General features: G+C 46.4%; 1 protein-coding gene across 1 annotated transcript in view; it reads right to left on the reverse strand.

Annotated features, from left to right (window-relative positions):
* Window positions 1-20463, reverse strand: part of LOC120921998 — a 62103-nt gene that overhangs the window by 5545 nt on the left and 36095 nt on the right. Inside the window, exon 6 of the mRNA XM_040334528.1 lies at window positions 15003-15062. Coding sequence (XP_040190462.1) covers window positions 15003-15062 — 60 coding nt within the window. The remainder of the gene's footprint in view (window positions 1-15002; window positions 15063-20463) is intronic.

Raw genomic sequence — 20463 nt, forward strand, 5'->3', positions numbered from 1 at the left:
CCCCACTCCTTTACCCCCTCCTTTCTGCCCCTCCCACCATGTAAAGAAAATGGCTGCTGAAAGTCTGGAATGCGAAGCCTTGTGGCCAGGAAGAGATGTAACGAGAGAAGACCATGAGCCGGATTCAGAAAGAAGATACGACGGCGTATCTCCTGATACGCCGTCGTATCTATGCGACTGATTCATAGAATCAGTTACGCATAGATATTTCTAAGATCCGACAGGTGTAAGTGACTTACACCGTCGGGTCTTAGGCTGCAATCTCACGCTGGCCGCTAGGTGACGCTTCCATTTGTTTACGCAAGGAATATGCAAATGAGGAGTTACGCCGATTCAGAAACGAACGACCGCCCGGCGCTTTTTTTTCACGTCGTTTGCGTTTCCGGCGTATAGTTACCCCTGCTATATGAGGGGTAAGTGCGGCGTATCCTATGTTAAGTATGGCCGTCGTTCCCGGGTCGAATTTTGAATTTTTTACATCGTTTGCGTAAGTCGTTCGCGAATACGGATGGACGTAATTTACGCTAACGTCGAAACCAATGACGTCCTTGCGATGTCATTTGGAGCAATGCACGCTGGGAAATTTTGCAGACGGCGCATGCGCAGTTCGTTCGGCGCGGGGACGCGCCTGATTTAAATTTTACACGCCCCCTAGCCGCGGAATTCGAATTCCGCCGGGGGATTTACGATACGCCGCCGCAACTTTACAGGCAAGTGCTTTCTGAATAAAGCACTTGCCTCAAAAACTTGCGGCGGCGTAACGTAAACCAGATAGGTTACGCGGATCTAAAGAATCTGGCCCCATATGTGGATGAGCCAATCAGATGCACCCATATGTGATGATGTATGCTTATGTCATTTTGGCTATAAAAGCTGTAACTTGAATAAAGGGCTTCCTGTTGAGAAGGAGCGTTGTACTGACCAGGGTGTGCAGTGTAATCTCTCCAGCATGCATGCTCTCACACCATCATGAATTTGGTTCAGCGGCAGAATAGAACATGTATCCTGGAATTGGTCCATGGAAAAATCTATTACAGAGTGAAAAAGGGTTCCTCACATGGTGGGATTTTAAACAGACCATAAACAGTAGTAGACTTATAAAAATAAACATTTATTAATACATAGAATACATGGTACAAAATATGATAACAATAAACACATTATGGAGAGAACAGCATGAGACCAGCTAGTGGAATGGCCCAGATCATCTGTCAAGGAGATAGGAAAAGCCTAATGTCTTTCAACATACAAAATGAGAGACTTCTTCAGGGACAATAATCTGGGGAATTCCAGATAAATAAATGTAATCCCATGTGTATGTGTTAATGATTCAACCAAGAGAGATCATAACTCAAAGGATGAGAAGGACCGTCATAGTTGCGCCAAGCAGACAGGACAGAAGAAAGATGGAAATGAACAAACACAACCCCTGTATCAGGACGTGAACTCCCAAAAGGGGTCCAGGGCGTATGGAGGACCCATGCAGTGTGTCCTATGACCCCAAGAGTCTATATCCAAAGGGGTATGGGAAATCATTGAATACAGAGATATTGTAAAAGGTGCTTATCCAAAAGACCATGTCAGATTGAAGTCATAGGTGTGCGCAGCCCATTGTATTAGGGTGTGCACCCCAAAGCTCAAACACACCCCTTTCTCTGCAGCCTCAGCTGCACTATACAGGGAATGAATGGGAGGAGCTTTGTGCTGAGCAGCTTCCTGTTCATTCACAAATTGAAGCATAGTAATCACAGTTTAATATGCTTCAGCTATGAATGAACATAGAGAGCAAATGTGTTCATTTAGAAAAAGAAAGGGGCCAGTAAATGACATATTGACTAGCCCATGGGTGCTCAACCTGTGGCCCTCCAGCTGTTGCTACAAGTCCCATCATGCCTGTGCCTTTGGGCGTCATGCTTGTAACTGTCCACAGCTTGCAATGTATCATTGTCCCGGCTGGAGGGCCACAGGTTGAGCACCCGTGGGCTAGCCCTTTCCGCTGCTCTCCATCCTGAAACATCCCCCATAACAGCCAGTGGGAGAGGAGAGGAAAGAAACCAGTAGCACTGCAGGGGTGGGGCGCAACACAGAGGGAATTATATTCAAGCTGTCTTGCATACACACTGTCGCACCAAATTCTGACTGTCCAAAACGCGGTGACGTAAAACTCTACGACGAGCCGAGAAAAATTAAGTTCAATGCTTCCGACGATGCGTCGACTTGATTCTGAGCATGCATGTTTTTTTTTCTCTGTCGGAGTTCACTACAGACTAACGGAATTTCCAATAGAATTTTTTTCCGTTGGAAAAAAAAGAGAACATGTTCTCTTTCTAAATTCAGACGTAAAAAAAAGTCAGACGGGGCACACACACGGTCGGAATGAATTCCATCGAAAATCCCGTCTGACTTTTTCCATCGGAAATTCCGATCGTGTGTACAAGGCATAAGTCTGTTGTTGCAGTTTACACCCAGGCAATGAAAAAAAGCCTTATCATTAGGGCCTCCCACTTTTATATCACCACACAGAATGGAGGGCAGAGACCAAAAATGCCCGGGAAAGTGCTGCAAATCCTGTACTTTTTTATCTTACGGCGGCGTAGCCTAAAGCGGGCGGGCGTAAGGGCGCCTAATTCAAATGTGTTTGAGGGGGGCGTGTTTTATGTTAATGAGGCTTGACCTCACGTTTTTTACATTTCTTCGAACTGCGCATGCGCCGGGCGCCTACATTTCCCAGTGAGCATTGCGGCTAAGTACGCCGCACGGGCCTATTGAATTTCGACGCGGGAACGGCGGCCATACTTGACATTACTATTCCAATAGGGCCTAGCTCTAACTTTACGCGGCCTATCTCTTACGCAAACGGCGTAAAAGTACTGCGTCGGCCGGGCGTACGTTCGTGAATCGGCGTTTTTCCTCATTTACATATTCTACGCCGACCGCAATGGAAGCGTAGCGGGCATCCAAAATATTGCAACCTAAGATAGGACGGCGCAAGCCGTTGTACCTTATATATGTTTAAGCGTATCTCTGTTTGAGCATACACTTAAACATATGGCGGCGTAGATTCTGAGTCAGGTCGGCGTATCTACTGATAAGTCGGCCTAACTCTTACTGAATCTACCTATAAAACTGATGTATCTAGCTCCATATGGTGGACTTCTTATGCTTAGTACACACGATTGGTTTTCCCGACGGTCAAAAGACCGCCGGGAAAACCAAGGGGGAAACCGGCTCGGTCCCTTTTCCCCTATACACACGGACGGTTTTCCCGACAGGAAAACTGCCAGAAGAACTTTGGTTGGGAAAACCGGCCGTGTGTATGCTCCCTTGCAGGGTTTCCCATAGGAAAACTGCGGGGGAAAAAAACGATGCGATTTGCGGCGAGAAAAAAAGAGAACATGTTCTCATTTCTAAACCTGCAGTTTTCCTGTCGGGAAAACTGCTAAGGAGCATACACACGTCCGGTTTTCCCGGCCAAAGGAAAACACGGCAGTTTTCCCGACGGGAAAAACGATCGCGTGTACTAGGCATTCGACTTCTAATGCCGCGTACACACGATCGGAATTTCCGATAGCCTAAAATCCAATGGAATTGTTCGTGTCAGAATTCCGTTCAAGCTGTCTTGCATACACACTGTCAGACCAAATTCCGACCGTCCAAAACGCGGTGACATAAAACACTACGACGAGCCGAGAAAAATGAAGTTCAATGCTTCCGAGCATGCGTCGACTTGATTCTGAGCATGCGTGGGGTTTTTCTCCGTCGGATTTGCACACAGACGATAGGAATTTCCTATTGTTTTTTTTTTTCCCCATCGGAAAATAAAATAAAACACGTTCTATTTCTAAACACAGACGGAAAAAAGTCTGATGGGGCCCACACAGTCCATCAGACTTTTTTTTCATCGGAAATTCCGATGGTGTGCGCGGGCATAACAGTATAGTACCCAAAGTATTTGAGGTCCCTTCTTGCGGATGATGTAACTCAATGAGACGTGAGACACATTGTAGGTTTATTTATTAAGGGAACTTACATAGCACCATAAATTTTACACAGCACTTCACATATATTATACATTTACATCAGTCTCTGCTTCCAAAGAGCTTACAATCTATGGTCCCTACCTTACATTTAGACATGGTCTACTAGCATGTCTGAAGTGTGGGAGTAAACCACTCAGGCACAGGGAGGACATGCAGGGGCAGATCCACATAGATCGTCACCCGCGCAGCGTATCAGAGACGCTACGCCGCCGTACCTTACCTGGCTTTATTTCGAATCCTTAAAGATTTTGCGCCGTAAGTTACGGCGGCGTAGTCTATCTCTGGCGGCGGAATTCAAATCGGCGATTAGGGGGCGTGTTTCATTTGAATGAAGCGCGTCCCCGCGCCGAATGAACTGCGCATGCGCCGTCCCTAAATTTCCCGCCGTGCATTGCGCTAAATGACGTCGCAAGGACGTAATTTTTTTTTAACTTAGACGTGAATTACGTCCATCCCGATTCACGGACGACTTACGAAAAAAAAAAAAAATCAAAATAAACGCGGGAACGACGGCCATACTTAACATGGCAGGTCTAACTATACGCGACGAAATACCAGCTTTAACTATACGCCGGAAAAAGCCGACTAGAGACGCCGTAAAAAAATGCGCCGGCCGCTCGCACGTTCGTGGATCGTCAGAAATAGCTAATTTGCATAACCGACGCGGAAAACGACGTGAACGCCACCCAGCGGACGCCGAAGAATTGCATCTTAGATCCAAAGGCGTACGAAGCCATACGCCTGTCGGATCGAACCCAGATGCCGTCGTATCTTGGTTTGAGGATTCAAACCAAAGATACGACGCAGGAAATTTGAAAGTACGCCAGCGTATCAGTAGAAACGCCGGTGTACTCGTTCTGTGGATCTGCCCCACAAACTCCAGGCAGGTAGTGTCGTGGTTGGAATTCAAACCAACAAGCCTAGTGCTAACCATTTTGTCCCATTGCTGTTTGTTTGCTGACTGTTGTTGGTTGTTTTCTGTATTTGTTTTTCCCCTTTTTTTATACAATATTCAAGTATCAATACAAAAGATATCTTTAAAAAATAGAACTCTGCAAGTGCTGATTGATAATTATAAAATCACTCCCATTCATATCCAGTTCGCACATGGACACAGACAAACAGCTATTTCTTCACAATAACAAAAGGTAGGAATTTACAGAAATGTTTATTAAAATCCCTGTATATGTACATATAGTAGATCACCCAGAGGGGAACATTTTACATTTTTACATGGAATGACTTTTTAACCACTTCAGCCCCGGGAAGATTTGGATGCTCAATGACCGGGCCATTTTTTGCAATACGGTGTCGATTTAACAGACAATTGCGCGGTCGTGCGACGCTGTACCCAAACAAAATTGACGTCCTTTTTTCCCCACAAATAGAGCTTTCTTTTGGTGGTATTTGATCACCTCTGCTGTTTTTATTTTTTTGAGAGAGAGCTTACAACCACTTTAATGCATTCTATGCATTAACCACTTGCTTACTGGGCACATATACCCCCCTCCTGCCCAGGCGAAATTTCAGCTTTCGGCACTGTCACGATTTGAATGACAATTGCGCGGTCGTGCGACGTGGCTCCCAAACAAAATGTACGTCCTTTTTTTCCCCACAAATCACCTCCAGCCATCTGTCGGTTCTCTGTGCTAATTGACCCTGTTATTGTGTGAAGATGTCCTGTGTTTACACTTATGATAATATGTATTGAATGAATGAATGAATAAGAAACTTATATAGCGCGACACATGCAAACTTAATCGCCTCTGGGCGCTTGTTGTTCCTGTCTCTTTTGATATCAAAAGGGATGAGTCTTGATCTTTCTCCTGAAGGCTAAGTGGTTCTCCTCCAACCGAATGCCGGTTGGTAAAGCGTTCCATAGTCTGGGACCTTGGACCACGAATCTCCTTTGTCCTTTGGACTTATAGTTGGCTTTCGGTATCTGGAGAAGATTTTGATTGGTGGATCGCAGAACGCGATTGGGATTATGAGCTTTTATTTTTTCGCATAGATAATGGGGAGCATTCCCATGGATACATCTATGCGTTAGACAGAGTGCTTTAAAAGCAATTCTGTCTTTTACTGGTAACCAGTGAAGGGTTCTCAGTGCAGGTGAGATTGATTCCCAGGACTTTTTCCCAGTTGCATAGCAGGTGAGCGAGGAGACGTGACGTCTACTCTGAAAGGTCACTTTATGAGTCGCCTAGTCTGGGTAAATGCTTACTGGGCACATATACCCCTCTCCTGCCCAGGTGAAATTTCAGCTTCCGGCACTGCGTCGCTTTAACTGACAATTGCGCGGTCGTGCGACGTGGCTCCCAAACAAAATCGACGTCCGTTTTTCCCCACAAATAGAGCTTTCTTTTGGTGGTATTTGATCACCTCTGCGGTTTTTATCTTTTGCGCTATGAACAAAAATAGAGCGTCAATTTTTTAAAAAAAACACAATAGTTTGTACTTTTTGCTATAATAAATATCCCCCAATTTTTTTTTTTTTTTTGAAAAAGCAAATTTTTTCCTCAGTTTAGGCCGATACGTATTCTTCTACATATTTTTAATAATAAAACCTCAAAATAAGCGTATATTGATTGGTTTGCGCAAAATTTATAGCGCCTACAATATAGGGGAAAGATTTATGGCATTTTTATTATTTATTTGTTTACTAGTAATGGCAGCGATCATCGTTTTTTATCGGAATTATGGCAGACACATCGGACACATTTTTGGGACCATTGACAATTATACAGCGATCAGTGATATAAAAATGCATTGATTACTGTGTAAATGTCACTGGCAGGGAAGGGGTTAATACTAGGGGCCGATCAAAGGGTTAAATGTGTTTCCTTGTGTATTTCTAACTGTAGGGGGATGGCAGTGACTGTAGGAAATGACAGATCGTTGTTCCTACCTATTAGGAACTCACGATCTGCCTCTCCTCACAGAACAGGGATTTGTGTGTTTACCTAGTTTTGGCTCTTGTGCCTGCGAACGCGCATGGCCAGCGGTCATCGCAACCGAGGCCACGTGCATCAACATCCCTGCAGTGCGCCTGCTATCCCGCTTAACCAGTTGCCGACCGGCCGCTGCAGTTTTACGGCTGCAGGTCGGCTTGGCTGTGCAAAATCACGTAATATTACATGATTTTGCATTTCAGCCACTAGGGACGCGCCCTGCTCGCCACTGGGCACCCGCGATTGCTTATTACAGAGCGAGAAGCGGGAGCTGTGTGTGTAAACACACAGCTCCCGGTCCTTTCAGGGGGAGAAATGACCGTTCGTCTGTTCGTACAATGTATGAACAGCGATCTGTCATTTCCCCAAGTCAATCCCACCCCCCTTCAGTTAGAACACACACATGCAACATAATTAACCCCTTCCTCGCCCCCTAGTGTTAACCCCTTCCCTGCCAGTGACTTTTTTTTACAGTAATCAGTGCATTTTTATAGCACTGATCACTATAAAAATGCCAATGGTCCCAAAAATGTGTCAAAAGTGCCCGCCATAAGGTCGCAGTACTGATAAAAATCGCTGATCGCCGCCATTACTTGGAAAAAAAAAATATATTAATAAACATGCCATAAACCTATCCCCTATTTTGTAGACGCTATGGCCCAGATTCACGTAGGATATACGACGGCGTATCTCCAGATATGCCGTCGTATCTCTGAGTCTGAGGCGTCGTATCTTGGCGCCTGATTCAAAGAATCAGATACGCCAGAATTTGTATAAGATATGACCAGCGTAAGTCTCCTACGCCGTCGTATCTTAACTGCATATTTACGCTGGCCGCTAGGGGCGTGTATGCTGATTTACACCTAGAAATATGTAAATCAGCTAGATACGCCAATTCACGAACGTACGCCCGGCCGACGCAATACAGATACGCCGTTTACGTTAGGCTTTTTCCAGTGTAAAGTTACCCCTGCTATATGAGGCGTAGATGAGGCATACCAATGTTAAGTATGGACGTCGGGCCAGCGTCAAATTGTCCGTCGATTACGTCGTTTGCGTAAGTCGTTCGCGAATAGGGCTGTGCGTAATTTACGTTCACGTCGAAAGCATTGGCTTTTTGCGGGTTAATTTGGAGCATGCGCACTGGGATACTTTCACGGACGGTGCATGCGCCGTTCGGAGAAAGCGTCAAATTACGCGGGGTCACAATACATTTACATAAAACACGCCCACATCTTCCACATTTGAATTAGGCTGGCTTACGCCGGCCTATTTACGCTACATCGCCGCAAGTTTGCTTAGAGAATACTGCACTTGCCTGTCAAAGTTGCGGAGGCGTAACGTAAATAGGATACGTTATGCCCACATAAAGATGCGCTCTCCTACGTGAATCCGGGCCTATAACTTTTGCTCAAACCAATCAATAAACGCTTATTGTGATTTTTTTTATGAAAAATATTTAGAAGAATACGTAAAAAAGTTTAGAATAGTTTTTTTATATATTTTTGGGGGATATTTATTAGAGCAAAAAGTAAAAAAATATTCATTTTTTTTTTCAAAATTGTCCGTCTATTTTTGTTTATCGCGCAAAAAAATAAAAACCGCAGAGGTGATCAAATACCACCAAAAGAAAGCTCTATTTGTGGGGAAAAAAGGACGTCAATTATGTTTGGGAGCCACGTCGCACAATTGCAAGTTAAAGCGACGCAGTGCCGAATCGCAAAAAGTGGCCCGGTCATTGACCAGCAAAATGGTCCGGGGCTGAAGTGGTTAACGGGACCGACGTACAGCTACGACGGTTCGCAGGATCGTGCTGACCTGCGGCAGTATAATGACGGCGGCTGGTCGGCAAGTGTTTTTTTCGATGGTTGTGAGTATATTTTTTTCTTTATTTTGAATCCGTATTGTAATCCCTGGGCATGCAGTGCCCTGACTATTTATCCCTGAGCTTATTGTTCTCTAAAATGGATTGGTCTCTAAAAGTGGGTTAGGGAGATCCAAACCCCTTCTTGCAGAGTGTTTGTGGCACAGCAACTAGTGTTGACAGCCATGCCAGGAGCCACTCCTACTGCCTGTCAATTTAGGATGAGGGAAGCTGCTCCTCTCTCGGCTGGGTCATATGACTGAAGCCGTGGCAGAGAAGCCCCCCTCTGAATAGACAGGCTGCAGGGGCGATCTGGAGAGAGTTCAGACCCCCTATCCCTCTCTTTATCTACGCCTCTTTGAGATATGCTGGCAGTGCACCCTCCCCGCATTTATGGCAAATATTTAGCACCACACAAATGCTACATAAATATTTCTAGACTCAAAGAGCTAAATTATAAATCATTTTTATTTACAATGCCTATTAAAAATGTACAAAAGAATACTTTTTTTTCTGTACCTTAAAGTGGATGTAAACCCCTCTCTCATCCTTTCTAAACTCCCCCCATAGTGCTGACCTATAAGGATATAGACGCCTCCTGCATGTATGCTCACCTGTCACATGTCTCCCCTCTGTCTGTTATAAGAACTGAAAAACTGCAGATTCTGTGGGTGGGTCTGTTGTCTGGAGCTCGTTGGGTGGAGTCATGATGTCAGTAGACTCCCCGCCCACCTCTACACTCCCCTTGTCAACATGCATTTTTTCCTATGTATTCCTTACACTAAATTCTGCTTTCGGTCCAAGGACCACGGCTCTGGAATGCTCTACCCACCACCATCCGCTTGGAGGAAAACCATCCGGCATTTAGGAAAAAACTAAAGACCCACCTCTTCTGAAAGACCGGTACGACGCTGGATTCCAAGCGCCTTGAGGCGATTAAGTTCGCATTTGCTGCGCTATACAAGTTACTCACTCACTCACTCACGATCACGAACATCCAGTCAAAATCCAGAAAAGTAACCACATGACTTCAGAAAAGGAGTGGGGGTGGGAATCAAAAAATAATGCCGGTCTCCAGGCTAGTGCATGAGATATGTAAATCGCCTGTCACTCACAGCAAGGGGGGCGGAACGGACTAAGGTTTTTCTCTGTACGTTCGTTTTTTAATTTAACTGAACAAAAAAAGAGAATTGCTCAGAGCTGGATTAACTCTGTGCGGCAAGACTGGGCACAGATGATAGGAAATCTTATACTCTACATTGTGACATCAAAAAATAAATAAATAAATGTTTTCGGGTTTAAAACCACTTAAACCAATGATGTTGCATCATGTACAATATGTTACAATTACAATGGTGTCCAACCCAGGGAGAGAATTGTAATTGGACAAGGTGCAGAAGAGGTGTACATGATGTCACAATCTACTTCCATCTAATCATAGAATGCCTAATATTCACTGAAAGAAATTTGATTGGGCCTAAGCAGTTATTTTATTTTTGGAAAATAGTTAAAAGCCCATGTGAGGTTCTTTTTTAGTATTTTGCGGTTCTTCACTCTTTGTTCTGGAAACACAACAGATAATTCCCCTCTAAGGGTTCATTCACATCCGTGGTCAGGAGATGGCAAAAACAGACAGTTGAGCCCCCAATCGCCCAGCTGTACGCATGTCACAGCAAAAATCTACCGTATATACTCGAAGTATAAGCCAAGTTTTTCAGCAAATTTGTTTGTGCTGAAAATGCCCCCTCGGCTTATACTCGAATTACCTTTTTGTGCCTGATCTCCCGGACTTTGGGGACCCGGTACCGGCCGGCCGTAGGTCTCCTGGACCCAGAACTTGGCACACATGTAGCCCCACTCTCTACAAGTGTTGAACGTTTGCTGTCTGGGCGACCTACATCTGGGAGCACCGATTTTTCAAAGCTGGGCATCCCTTCCATAGACTCCCATGTTAAACGTCAGTCTAGTCATGGGCACAGTGAGGCATGGGCACAGTGAGGCATGGGCACAGTGAGGCATGGGCACAGTGAGGCATGGGCACAGTGAGGCATGTACACAGTGAGGCATGGACACAGTGAGTCATGGGCACAGTGAGTCATGGGCACAGTGAGTCATGGGCACAGTGAGGCATGGACACAGTGAGGCATGGACACAGTGAGGCATGGACACAGTGAGGCATGGGCACAGTGAGGCATGGACACAGTGAGGCATGGGCACAGTGAGGCATGGACACAGTGAGGCATGGACACAGTGAGTCATGGGCACAGTGAGGCATGGGCACAGTGAGGCATGGGCACAGTGAGTCATGGACACAGTGAGTCATGGACACAGTGAGGCATGGACACAGTGAGGCATGGACACAGTGAGGCATGGACACAGTGAGGCATGGGCACAGTGAGGCATGGGCACAGTGAGGCATGCACATGAGCAAAGTGAGGCATGGACACAGTGAGGCATGGGCACAGTGAGGCATGGGCACAGTGAGGCATGGACACAGTCATGGGCACAGTGAGGCATGCACGTGAGCAAAGTGAGGCAGCAGGGATGCCTGAAACTGTTATTCATATATAAACCTATGCACCATTACCTTTTGGAAAAAAGGTTTCGTTCAAGTATTTAGGGAGTGGAACACATTTGTATATACAGTGTGTATAGAAAAGAATCCCCTCTTTAAAATAATCACATTACCTTGCAGCCTGTATTTACTCAGTACAACTTATAACATTGAAGTGAAAGATATAACACGAACATGTCAGAAAAAATAAAAAAAAAACAGAATCATTGAGTTGGAAAAATGATCACCCCTCTCCTAAAAATGACTTATAAACTCAATCAGGTGTAGCTAATTACCTTCTCCATGGCACACAAAGCCATTTATCTTTCAACTGTGATCAGATGTGGTCATTTTGATTAGCTCAGCATGAAAAGAGCTTTCCTGAAGCATTTCAGTCCCTGTAATGCAACTGAAGCAAACAACCAACTATGGGTGGCAAGGCACTGTCACCGGGATCTATGGGATATAGTTGTTGACAGGCACAAGTCAGGAGATGGTTACAAAAATACACTATATTTTCAAAAGTATTGGGACACCTGCCTTTACACGCACATGAACTTTAATGGCAATGTCTTAGTGTGCAGGGTTCAATATTAAGCTGGCCTTTTCAGCTATAACAGCTGCATTTCTTCTGGGAAGGCTGTCCACAAGGTTTAGGAGGGTGTCTATGGGAATGTTTGACCGTTCTTCCAGAAGCCCATTTGTGAGGTCAGGCACTGATGTTGAACGAGAAAGTCTGGCTCACAGTCTGCGCTCTAATTCATCCCAAAGGTTCTATCGGGTTGAGGTCAGGACTCTGTGCAGGACAGTCAAGTTCCTCCACCCCAAACTCACTCATCCATGTCTTTGTGGGCTTTACTTTGTGCACTTTATGCTTTATCAATGCCTAGAAGAACAGTAAAGTCTATTATTGAGAAGCGGAAGTACAACACAGACCCTCCCTGGATCAAGACGTCGCTTCAAACTGCATGAGAGAGCCAGGAGGAAACTGGTCAGAGAGGCCACCAAGAAGCCTACAGCAACTCTAAAGCAGTTGCAGGAATTTATGACAAAGAGTGGCCATTACGTGCATGTGACAACAATATCACAAATTCTCCACAAATGTGGCTTGTATAGGAGGGATGCAAGAAAAAAATTTGGCCGTTTTTCAGAACCCGAAAAATGCTCTGAAGCTCGCACACGATCGTTTTAATGACAATAAAAAAAAAAAAACGTTGTTTTTTAGAACCCGAAAAACATAGAAAAGTTAGAGCAAACATGTTCAAACAATTAGGACGAGGCCTATAAGGCCTTGTACACACGACCGAACATGTCCGCTGAAACTGGTCCGCAGACCAGTTTCCGCGGACATGTCTGACCGTGTGTAGGGCCTAGCGGACAGTTTTCCGGCCTAGCGGACAGGTTTCCAGCGGACAAAAGTTTCTTAGCATGCTAAGAAACTTGTCCGGTGGAAACCTGTCCGTCGGACATGTCCGATGGTTAGTACACCTAACCATCGGACCGAAATCCCCCTCATGCTTCAAAGTGATTCGTCGCATGCGTGGAAGCATTGAACTTCCTGGTTCGCGCATGTCGCCGCCGCCACGTCACCGCGTTTTCTGTCCGCGGGGAATTTGGTCTGATGGTGTGTACACACATCAGACCAAAACCTCCCAGCAGACATGTCTGATGAAAACGGCCCGCGGACCGTTTTCATCGGACATGTCTGGTCGTGTGTACAGGGCCTGAGGGATTTGTACTTATGTCAAGCTTGTGGTAAATAGAAGTTGTAGTAACAACTGATACTTGCATATCACAGGTACTATAGTTGAGATAGTAGTACTTGCGTATGAGAGGTAATATAGCTCAGGTAATCATAGTTGCATACATGAGGTAAATACTGTAGACGTGATAGTAGTTGCATGTGAGAGGCAATATAGCTCAGGTAATTACTGTATAGTTGCATACATGAGGTAAATATTGTAGACGTAATGGTAGCTGCATGAGAGAGGCAATATAGCTCAGGTAATTATAGTTGCATACATGAGGTAAATATTGCATCAGTATTTTGAAGGTAGCTGACCCTTTAAGGTACTCCTTAGCAAACAGCCTTTAGCACAGTAGTATCTCCTAAATAATATGTCGATATCCAGACGGCATATTTAGTAACACAATTGTAATAACTGAAACACTAGCAGTAGATCTTCTATAGGACTAAAAGTGCTACAATGGTTACTTAGGCTTCTTATGCAGGAGATTGAATATCCGTGGTGCAAGGTGTTCGACAAAAGCCTGAAGGTTTTCCCCAGCAATGCTCTGTTGTAGTGGGTGCATTAGCACCAAAGTAGTAGTTGTTTCCTGGAGCGGTGTTGCAGCATAGGGAGCTAAGATAGCGGCATGTGTAGCAAGGCCAGGCTACGGCTGACAGGCTACGGATGACAATAATAGAACAGGGATTGAGTGTGAAGTCAATGCCTTTATAGGCATGTCAGCAGCTGTAGTGCATCACACTAGATTTGAAAGGAGCGCCATTCTAGGCGCACTTCCGCGTTCCACGGTGGAACACACAGGGTGCCGCGCGATGACGTCCAGCACGGAACGCATTACAAGGAAGTAACAGGCGCGCGGAGCGCCTGTTACAAAATGTAACTGAACTTGAGCAGTTCTGCAAAGAAGAGCGGGCAAATATTGTAAAGTCTACATGTAAAAAGTTAGTAGAGACAAATCCCAACAGACTAAAGGAATTAAAGCAAAAGGTGGTTCAACGAAATACTGACACAAGGGGGTGATCCTTTTTCCAACTCAGTGATTCTGTTTTTGATTTTTTTCTGACACGTTGGTATTTTATCTTTCACTTGGATGTTATAAGTTGCACTGAGTACAACAAAAACTGTGATTCTTATCTATTCCATATACACATGTATAAACATATACACACTTATAAATAATTTACATACGTGCAGAAACCATGCACATGAAATAAAATGTTTTTTTAAAAAAAAAGCTAATATATGCCCTGAAACCCTATTGGTCTCTCTTTTATTATCTAACCAAAGAATTTCCCCCCAAAATCCAGGAGGATGGTGGCCCTTTTTTCCATTAGTTTGGATCAAATGAAAACAGACAGGCATTCCCTTTCCACCCGATTTCCCCATAGAAGAGAGTGGGACTGTGCCCGTGTCTGCTCTGTACAGTGAGTGGACAGGGACCTGCCATCTGCCTGCTCAGCGGGGGTCAGCGAATCGATCCCCATGCAAGATGGAGGCGCCCGTGTGAAAGTGGAAATCCAGTATCAGAAATTGTTACATTTTTTTGCTAATTCCCTCTAATGTTCTCCAGAATTTGTGCATTGTATCTCTTCCTTCTAAGATGTATTTATTTACTATGATCCTCGCCTCCAGGATCACTTCATGTCTGCTATGAATATATCTATCTTTACTACTGACCATAATATTTGAAGGACATTCGACCTAGAAGTGAAAATAGCTTAGGACATTCAGTTTGCCCCATTCTTACAATAGCTGGTTAGTTTTCACAGAGGTACATGCAGTTACTCAGGACAAATAGCTATGCAATGTTTTTTTACAAATACACCCCTGAGTATTTCCTTTTACAGCTTTTACACCAGGGCTCATTCGGTGAGGGCTGCTTTGTTCAATGTCTTCACCCAGGACCTAAAAGAGAGAGAAAAAAATGATAAGAGATGACCAAGTGATTATTGTAGCTGCAAGAAATCAAGATTGCAGAGTATGAATTTCAAAGGTGTGCACCCCTCACATTTGTGTAAATATTTTCTTCTATCTTTTCATGTGACAACACTGAGAGCCCATTCACACTGGGGTAACACGACTTCCAGCGCGACTTTGGGAAGCAACTTGGACACACCTTGAGTATGAATCACAGCGCGACCTAAGGCGACTTCAGCGCAACTTACAACGCGACTTGAAGTCACCTCCAGGAGGAGGAACGGGGTTGGGGACGAGCGAGCCCCCCCCCCCTGAACCGTGCCAGGGGGCATGCCCTCAACATGGGGTGGGGGGTGGGTGCTTTGGGGCAGGGGGGTTGTCGGGGCCTGCAGGCTTATCGGAATCTGGGAGCCCCCTTCAATAGGGGGCCCCCCACTCTATGTGAATGAGTATGGGGTACCCCTACCCATTCACCTGGGGGGGTAAAAAGTGTCAAGAATAAAAACACACAAGACAGGTTTTTAAAGTAATTTATTATGCAGCTCCGGGGGTCTTCTTCCAACTTCGGGGGTCTTCCGACTTCTACGCTCTCTGGTTCTTTCTGCTGGGCACCTCTGCTATCTTCTTCCAGCTCTTTTACAAGCAAGGGCCTTCTCCCTCCTTCTGATTTTGGGGGGTCTTCCGACTTCTCCGCTCTCTTCTCCCGCTCTCCGGTTCTGCTCTCCCTTCTGCCGGGCACCTCCGCTGTCTTCTTCCAGCTCTTTTACCAGTGGGGGCCTGGTCTTCTGCGTCGCCTTCTTCCCTCTTCTCTTCTTCGATGTTGACTCAACGCTCCCTCACGCTGTAATGCTGGGTGTGCAGTGTGCAACGATTTATATAGGCATTTTATGACGTCACAGTCCCAGCATGCTCCAGGTGGTGACGACATAAGGGGGCGGGGTAATTATGTCGGGCTTGGTTGGGGTTAGCATTATCAGGGCCCACAGGGGACTGAGGCTGTAGCTCGAGGGGATTGAGGTACCACTCATAAGAGACCTCCTGCACAGGTGGAAACATCCACCTGATCTCCAACAGGCTTGGCAGAGCAATTCCCACGTAGCATGCATGGTCTTAGCAGGTTGCGGTAGGGCGATCTGCATGGCCGAAAGTGGAGATGGAGGCAGGGCCTCCTTCCTCAGTGGTAGGGGTTCTTGTCTCTTGGTTAGCTACCACATCCTCCGACTCTTGCGCTACTGCCTCCACCATGGTGTCATTGAAGGATAGGGTGGGTAGCTCCTGCAGGGCTCTCCACACAGGTCCAGGCTTCATTCCTACCACACACTGGTCTCTTAACAGTTTATCTGAGGCGACGATGTCGGCACATCCTTTTATTCTGTGGCGTTTCCACAGATTCTGGAGGGCTACCACAAAATGGGTAAGGCTTTCATCTTCTACAAATGAAGAACCTCTGCCTCAGCTCGGTGCACCATGATCTGTTCCAGTTTAGACTGGGCATCCTCCATCACTGCTCTGCGGGCGTCATACTCCAATGAGTTGATAGTCAGCTCAGCAATCATTTGTGCCATAAAGGTCCCTGCGCCGTCTTCCGCTCCTGCTGTTAATAGGGGCATTTCTTGCCGACTGCACCCAAGTGTTGACAACAGTAAACACACATAAGCCCGAAATGCAGTAACCAATGTATTGGAAAACGTGTAAACAGCACAACAGCCTGACATTGAAGCCCACCCAACTGTGAGTAGGTGTGAACTGAAGACAGCACCTGATAAGGAGGGTGGAATGTAGCCTGGCTGTTTCAACCCACAAGGGAGCTTTCCATGGAGGGCCAATTGATTCTGGGGGGAGATCTCAATATCCCACTGAACCCATCGGTAGACACCTCCACAGGCCTATCCCCTGTCCCTTCTGGCGTCCTCTGGCCGATATCAAAACACATACCGTACATAGAGCTCAATTGGTGGACATATGAAGGTTACAACATTCGGGAGAGAGGGACTATACTTATTATTCCGCCTCTCACAAGGTACTATCAGACACCACTCCCCATATTAGACCCCTGTATGGCAAAACTATTTAACGCACTTAGCTCAGACACAGGACTCCAGAGGGATACCCTAAGGCCCCGTACACACAAGGGGATCTCCGCTGGAAACGGTCCGCCGGATCGTTTCCAGCGGAGATTCCTCCTCCGGATTTGGATCCGATGGCTTGTACTCACCATCGGATCAAAATCCGCGCGGAATTCATCCGCGTTGACGTGTCGCGCCGTCGCCCCGATGATGACGCGGCGACGTGCGCGACGCTGGAAGGTAAGTACTTCCACGCATGCGTCGAATCATTACGACGCATGCGAGGGAGGGGAGCGGACGGATTGATCCGGCCCGAGGAATCTCCGCGGATAAATATCCGCTAGGCCGTACAGACGACCGGATTTGTCCGCTGGAACTGATCCACGGATCAATCCCAGCGGATAGATCCGGTCGTGTGTACGAGGCCTAAAAGCACACATCTCGGTCATACCGACACTTCCGTCGATTTCCCAGTCGAGTATGCAAATTAGCTAGATACGCGAATTCCCAAACGTACGCGCGGCCGACGCAGTAAAGTTACGACGTTTACGTTAGGCTTTTCCCGGCGTAAAGTTGCCCCTGCTATATGGTGGCGTAAGTGCAGCGTAACAATGTTAAGTATGGCTGTCGTTCCCGCGTCGAAATTTGAAAAAGTTACGTCGTTTGCGTAAGTCGTCCGTGAATGGGGCTGGACGTCATTTACATCCAAGTCAAAACCAATACGTCCTTGCGGCGTATTAGGAGCAATGCACACTGGGAGATTTCCACGGACGGCGCATGCACCGTTCGTGAAAAACGTCAATCACGTCGGGTCACAGTTGATTAACATAAAACACGCCCCCCCCTTCCACATTTGAATTAGGCGGGCTTACGCCGGCCGATTTACGCTACGCCGCCGCAACTTACGGAGCAAGTGTTTTGAGAATACAGCACTTGCCCATGTAAGTTGCGGCGGCGTAATGTAAATCAGATACGTTACCCCGCCGCGAAGATACGCCAGTCTACGAGAATCTGGCCCAGTGAGAGCACATTTAAAGGGCCAGAGCGTTATTAATCTGACAGGGGTCAGGAAAATTCTGTATGGTTCTCATGATTAGGTAAATAACGTACATTTGTCATAGAAAATCATTAAATGAACAAATATGTATTGCATATGTCCTTATTTGAAGGAGAATCAGATTGAGAGACAGTAATGCCCTGTACACTGATGGTTTTTCGGAATTCCGTTCAAGCCTGCCTTGCATACACACGGTCACACAAAAGTTTGGTGAACATTTGACTGGCAAGAACGCAGTGACAGAAAAGACTACGACGAGCCGAGAAAATTAAGTTCTATGCTTCTGAGCATGCGTCGATTTTGTTTCCGAGCATGCATTGGAATTTTGCGCGTTGCAATTTGTACACACAATAGGAAATTCCGATCTGATTTTTTCCTGACGGGAGAATAGATGAACCTGCTCTCTATAGGGTGACCACATTTCCAAACTACTATTCAGGGATGCCCCCCTTCCAAAAAAATCAGCTTGTGATGTAACGAATCACAGCACAGTGTTTGGAAAAAAGAGGCGGGATTTATGAGTTCTCCAATCACAAGCAGGGGGCGGGGATTGTGCTCCTCCAGGCATTCCCAGCAAGGACAAGTACTGTCAGTGAGTAAAGCGGTGATGTGGCGGCCTTTTTGGGGCCATCAGAACGGCCCGGGGGACGGGGTGGCTGTGTCAGTTTAATTTCGGGACACTGTATCGTCCTGGAATAAAGGTACCCGGGTCAGACCTGCAAAATGCGGGACTGTCCGGGACACGTGGTCACCCTAGCTCTCTATCTTTTTCCAGCAGTTTTTCAGTTGGAAAAAGTCTGATGGAGCATACACATGGTCGGGATTCCCGACCAAAAGCTCTCATCGGGGATTTTTTCCAACGAGAAAACCGAACCGTGTGAACAGGGCATATGCCTCTATGGTGGTACATATGTATACTACAAAGAGGAGGGGCCGGTTTTGTTGTTGTTACCCCACACTATACCAGGTATTCTGCCCTAATAGTATATATAGGCAATCAATTATAATACATATCTTAGGTCATTGTCGCTATAATGGGACTTACTGTTGCAGTATTAGGAGTCCCCGACCACCCCCTTATACACGATCTTCTGTAAAGAGAAAAATCAGGAAACAGTATGTTGGTATGATATATAAAAAGGCTTCACAGAACAGCTTTGCCCATCAATTACAGCCACTGTGCCCATCAATTACAGCCACTGTGCCCATCAATTGCAGCCACTGTGCCCATCAATTGCAGCCACTATGCCCATCAATTGCAGCCACTGTGCCCATCAATTGCAGACACTGTGCCCATCAATTGCAGCCACTGTGCCCATCAATTGCAGCCACTGTGCCCATCAATTGCAGCCACTGTGCAATCAATTTCAGCCACTGTGCCCATCCATTGCAGCCACTGTGCCCATCAATTGCAGACACTGTGCCCATCAATTGCAGACACTGTGCCCATCAATTGCAGTCACTGTGCCCACCAATTGCAGCCACTGTGCAATCAATTTCAGCCACTGTGCCCATCCATTGCAGCTACTGTGCCCAAACCCCACCCCCGCCCGCTGTCCTCCATGCGTCTCCTCCCCTCCTCTCCTCCTGATAGGCGTCCAATCAAAGCTCCTGTCGTCTCAGCCAAACAGGTGATGGGTAACAGGTTGGCGGAGAGGCGGTTCAGTGTTAGGAAAGCAAATATTCATTTGTTTTTCTAACACACCTGGGTGGGCTCGTAGTGCAATGCTTTGCGCCACAAGACCACCTTTTTTGAAGCCTATGGCCCTAATCAGGTGCTTCAAAAACACCCGCCACTGTAATTCAGGCGCCCGGCGTCCGAAAAAAAGGGTCTGGACGCCTGAATAGGGGGTGGCGGCAGCAATGGATAGATTCATGCCATGCATGAATTTATCCATTATACTGTACATATAGGGGGTGTCTGGAGAGAGAGGGCGGCACCCTTGGGCCCTTAACCTCTTGGGACGCTATAGTCAAATGACGGCTACAGCGCGGATCCCAAAATCCAAGTGGACGTCAATTGACGTCCGCCCCTTTGCGCGTTCCCCGCGCGCGCTCCAGAGCGCGCAGCGGGGAACTGCTGTGCTGGCCGTGTCCCTTGGACACAGCCAATCACAGATCGCCGCGAACGGCCAATCAGAGTGGCCGTTTGCGATGCGATCTGTGCGGCCAATGAGAGATGATCTCATATGTAAACATATGAGATCATCTCTCATTGCCGTTTTACACAGAGACAGCGGTGCTGTCTCTGGAGAGGAGACCGATC

The sequence above is a fragment of the Rana temporaria genome (assembly GCF_905171775.1).
Source record: "Rana temporaria chromosome 13 unlocalized genomic scaffold, aRanTem1.1 scaffold_258_arrow_ctg1, whole genome shotgun sequence".
NCBI lineage: Eukaryota > Metazoa > Chordata > Amphibia > Anura > Ranidae > Rana > Rana temporaria.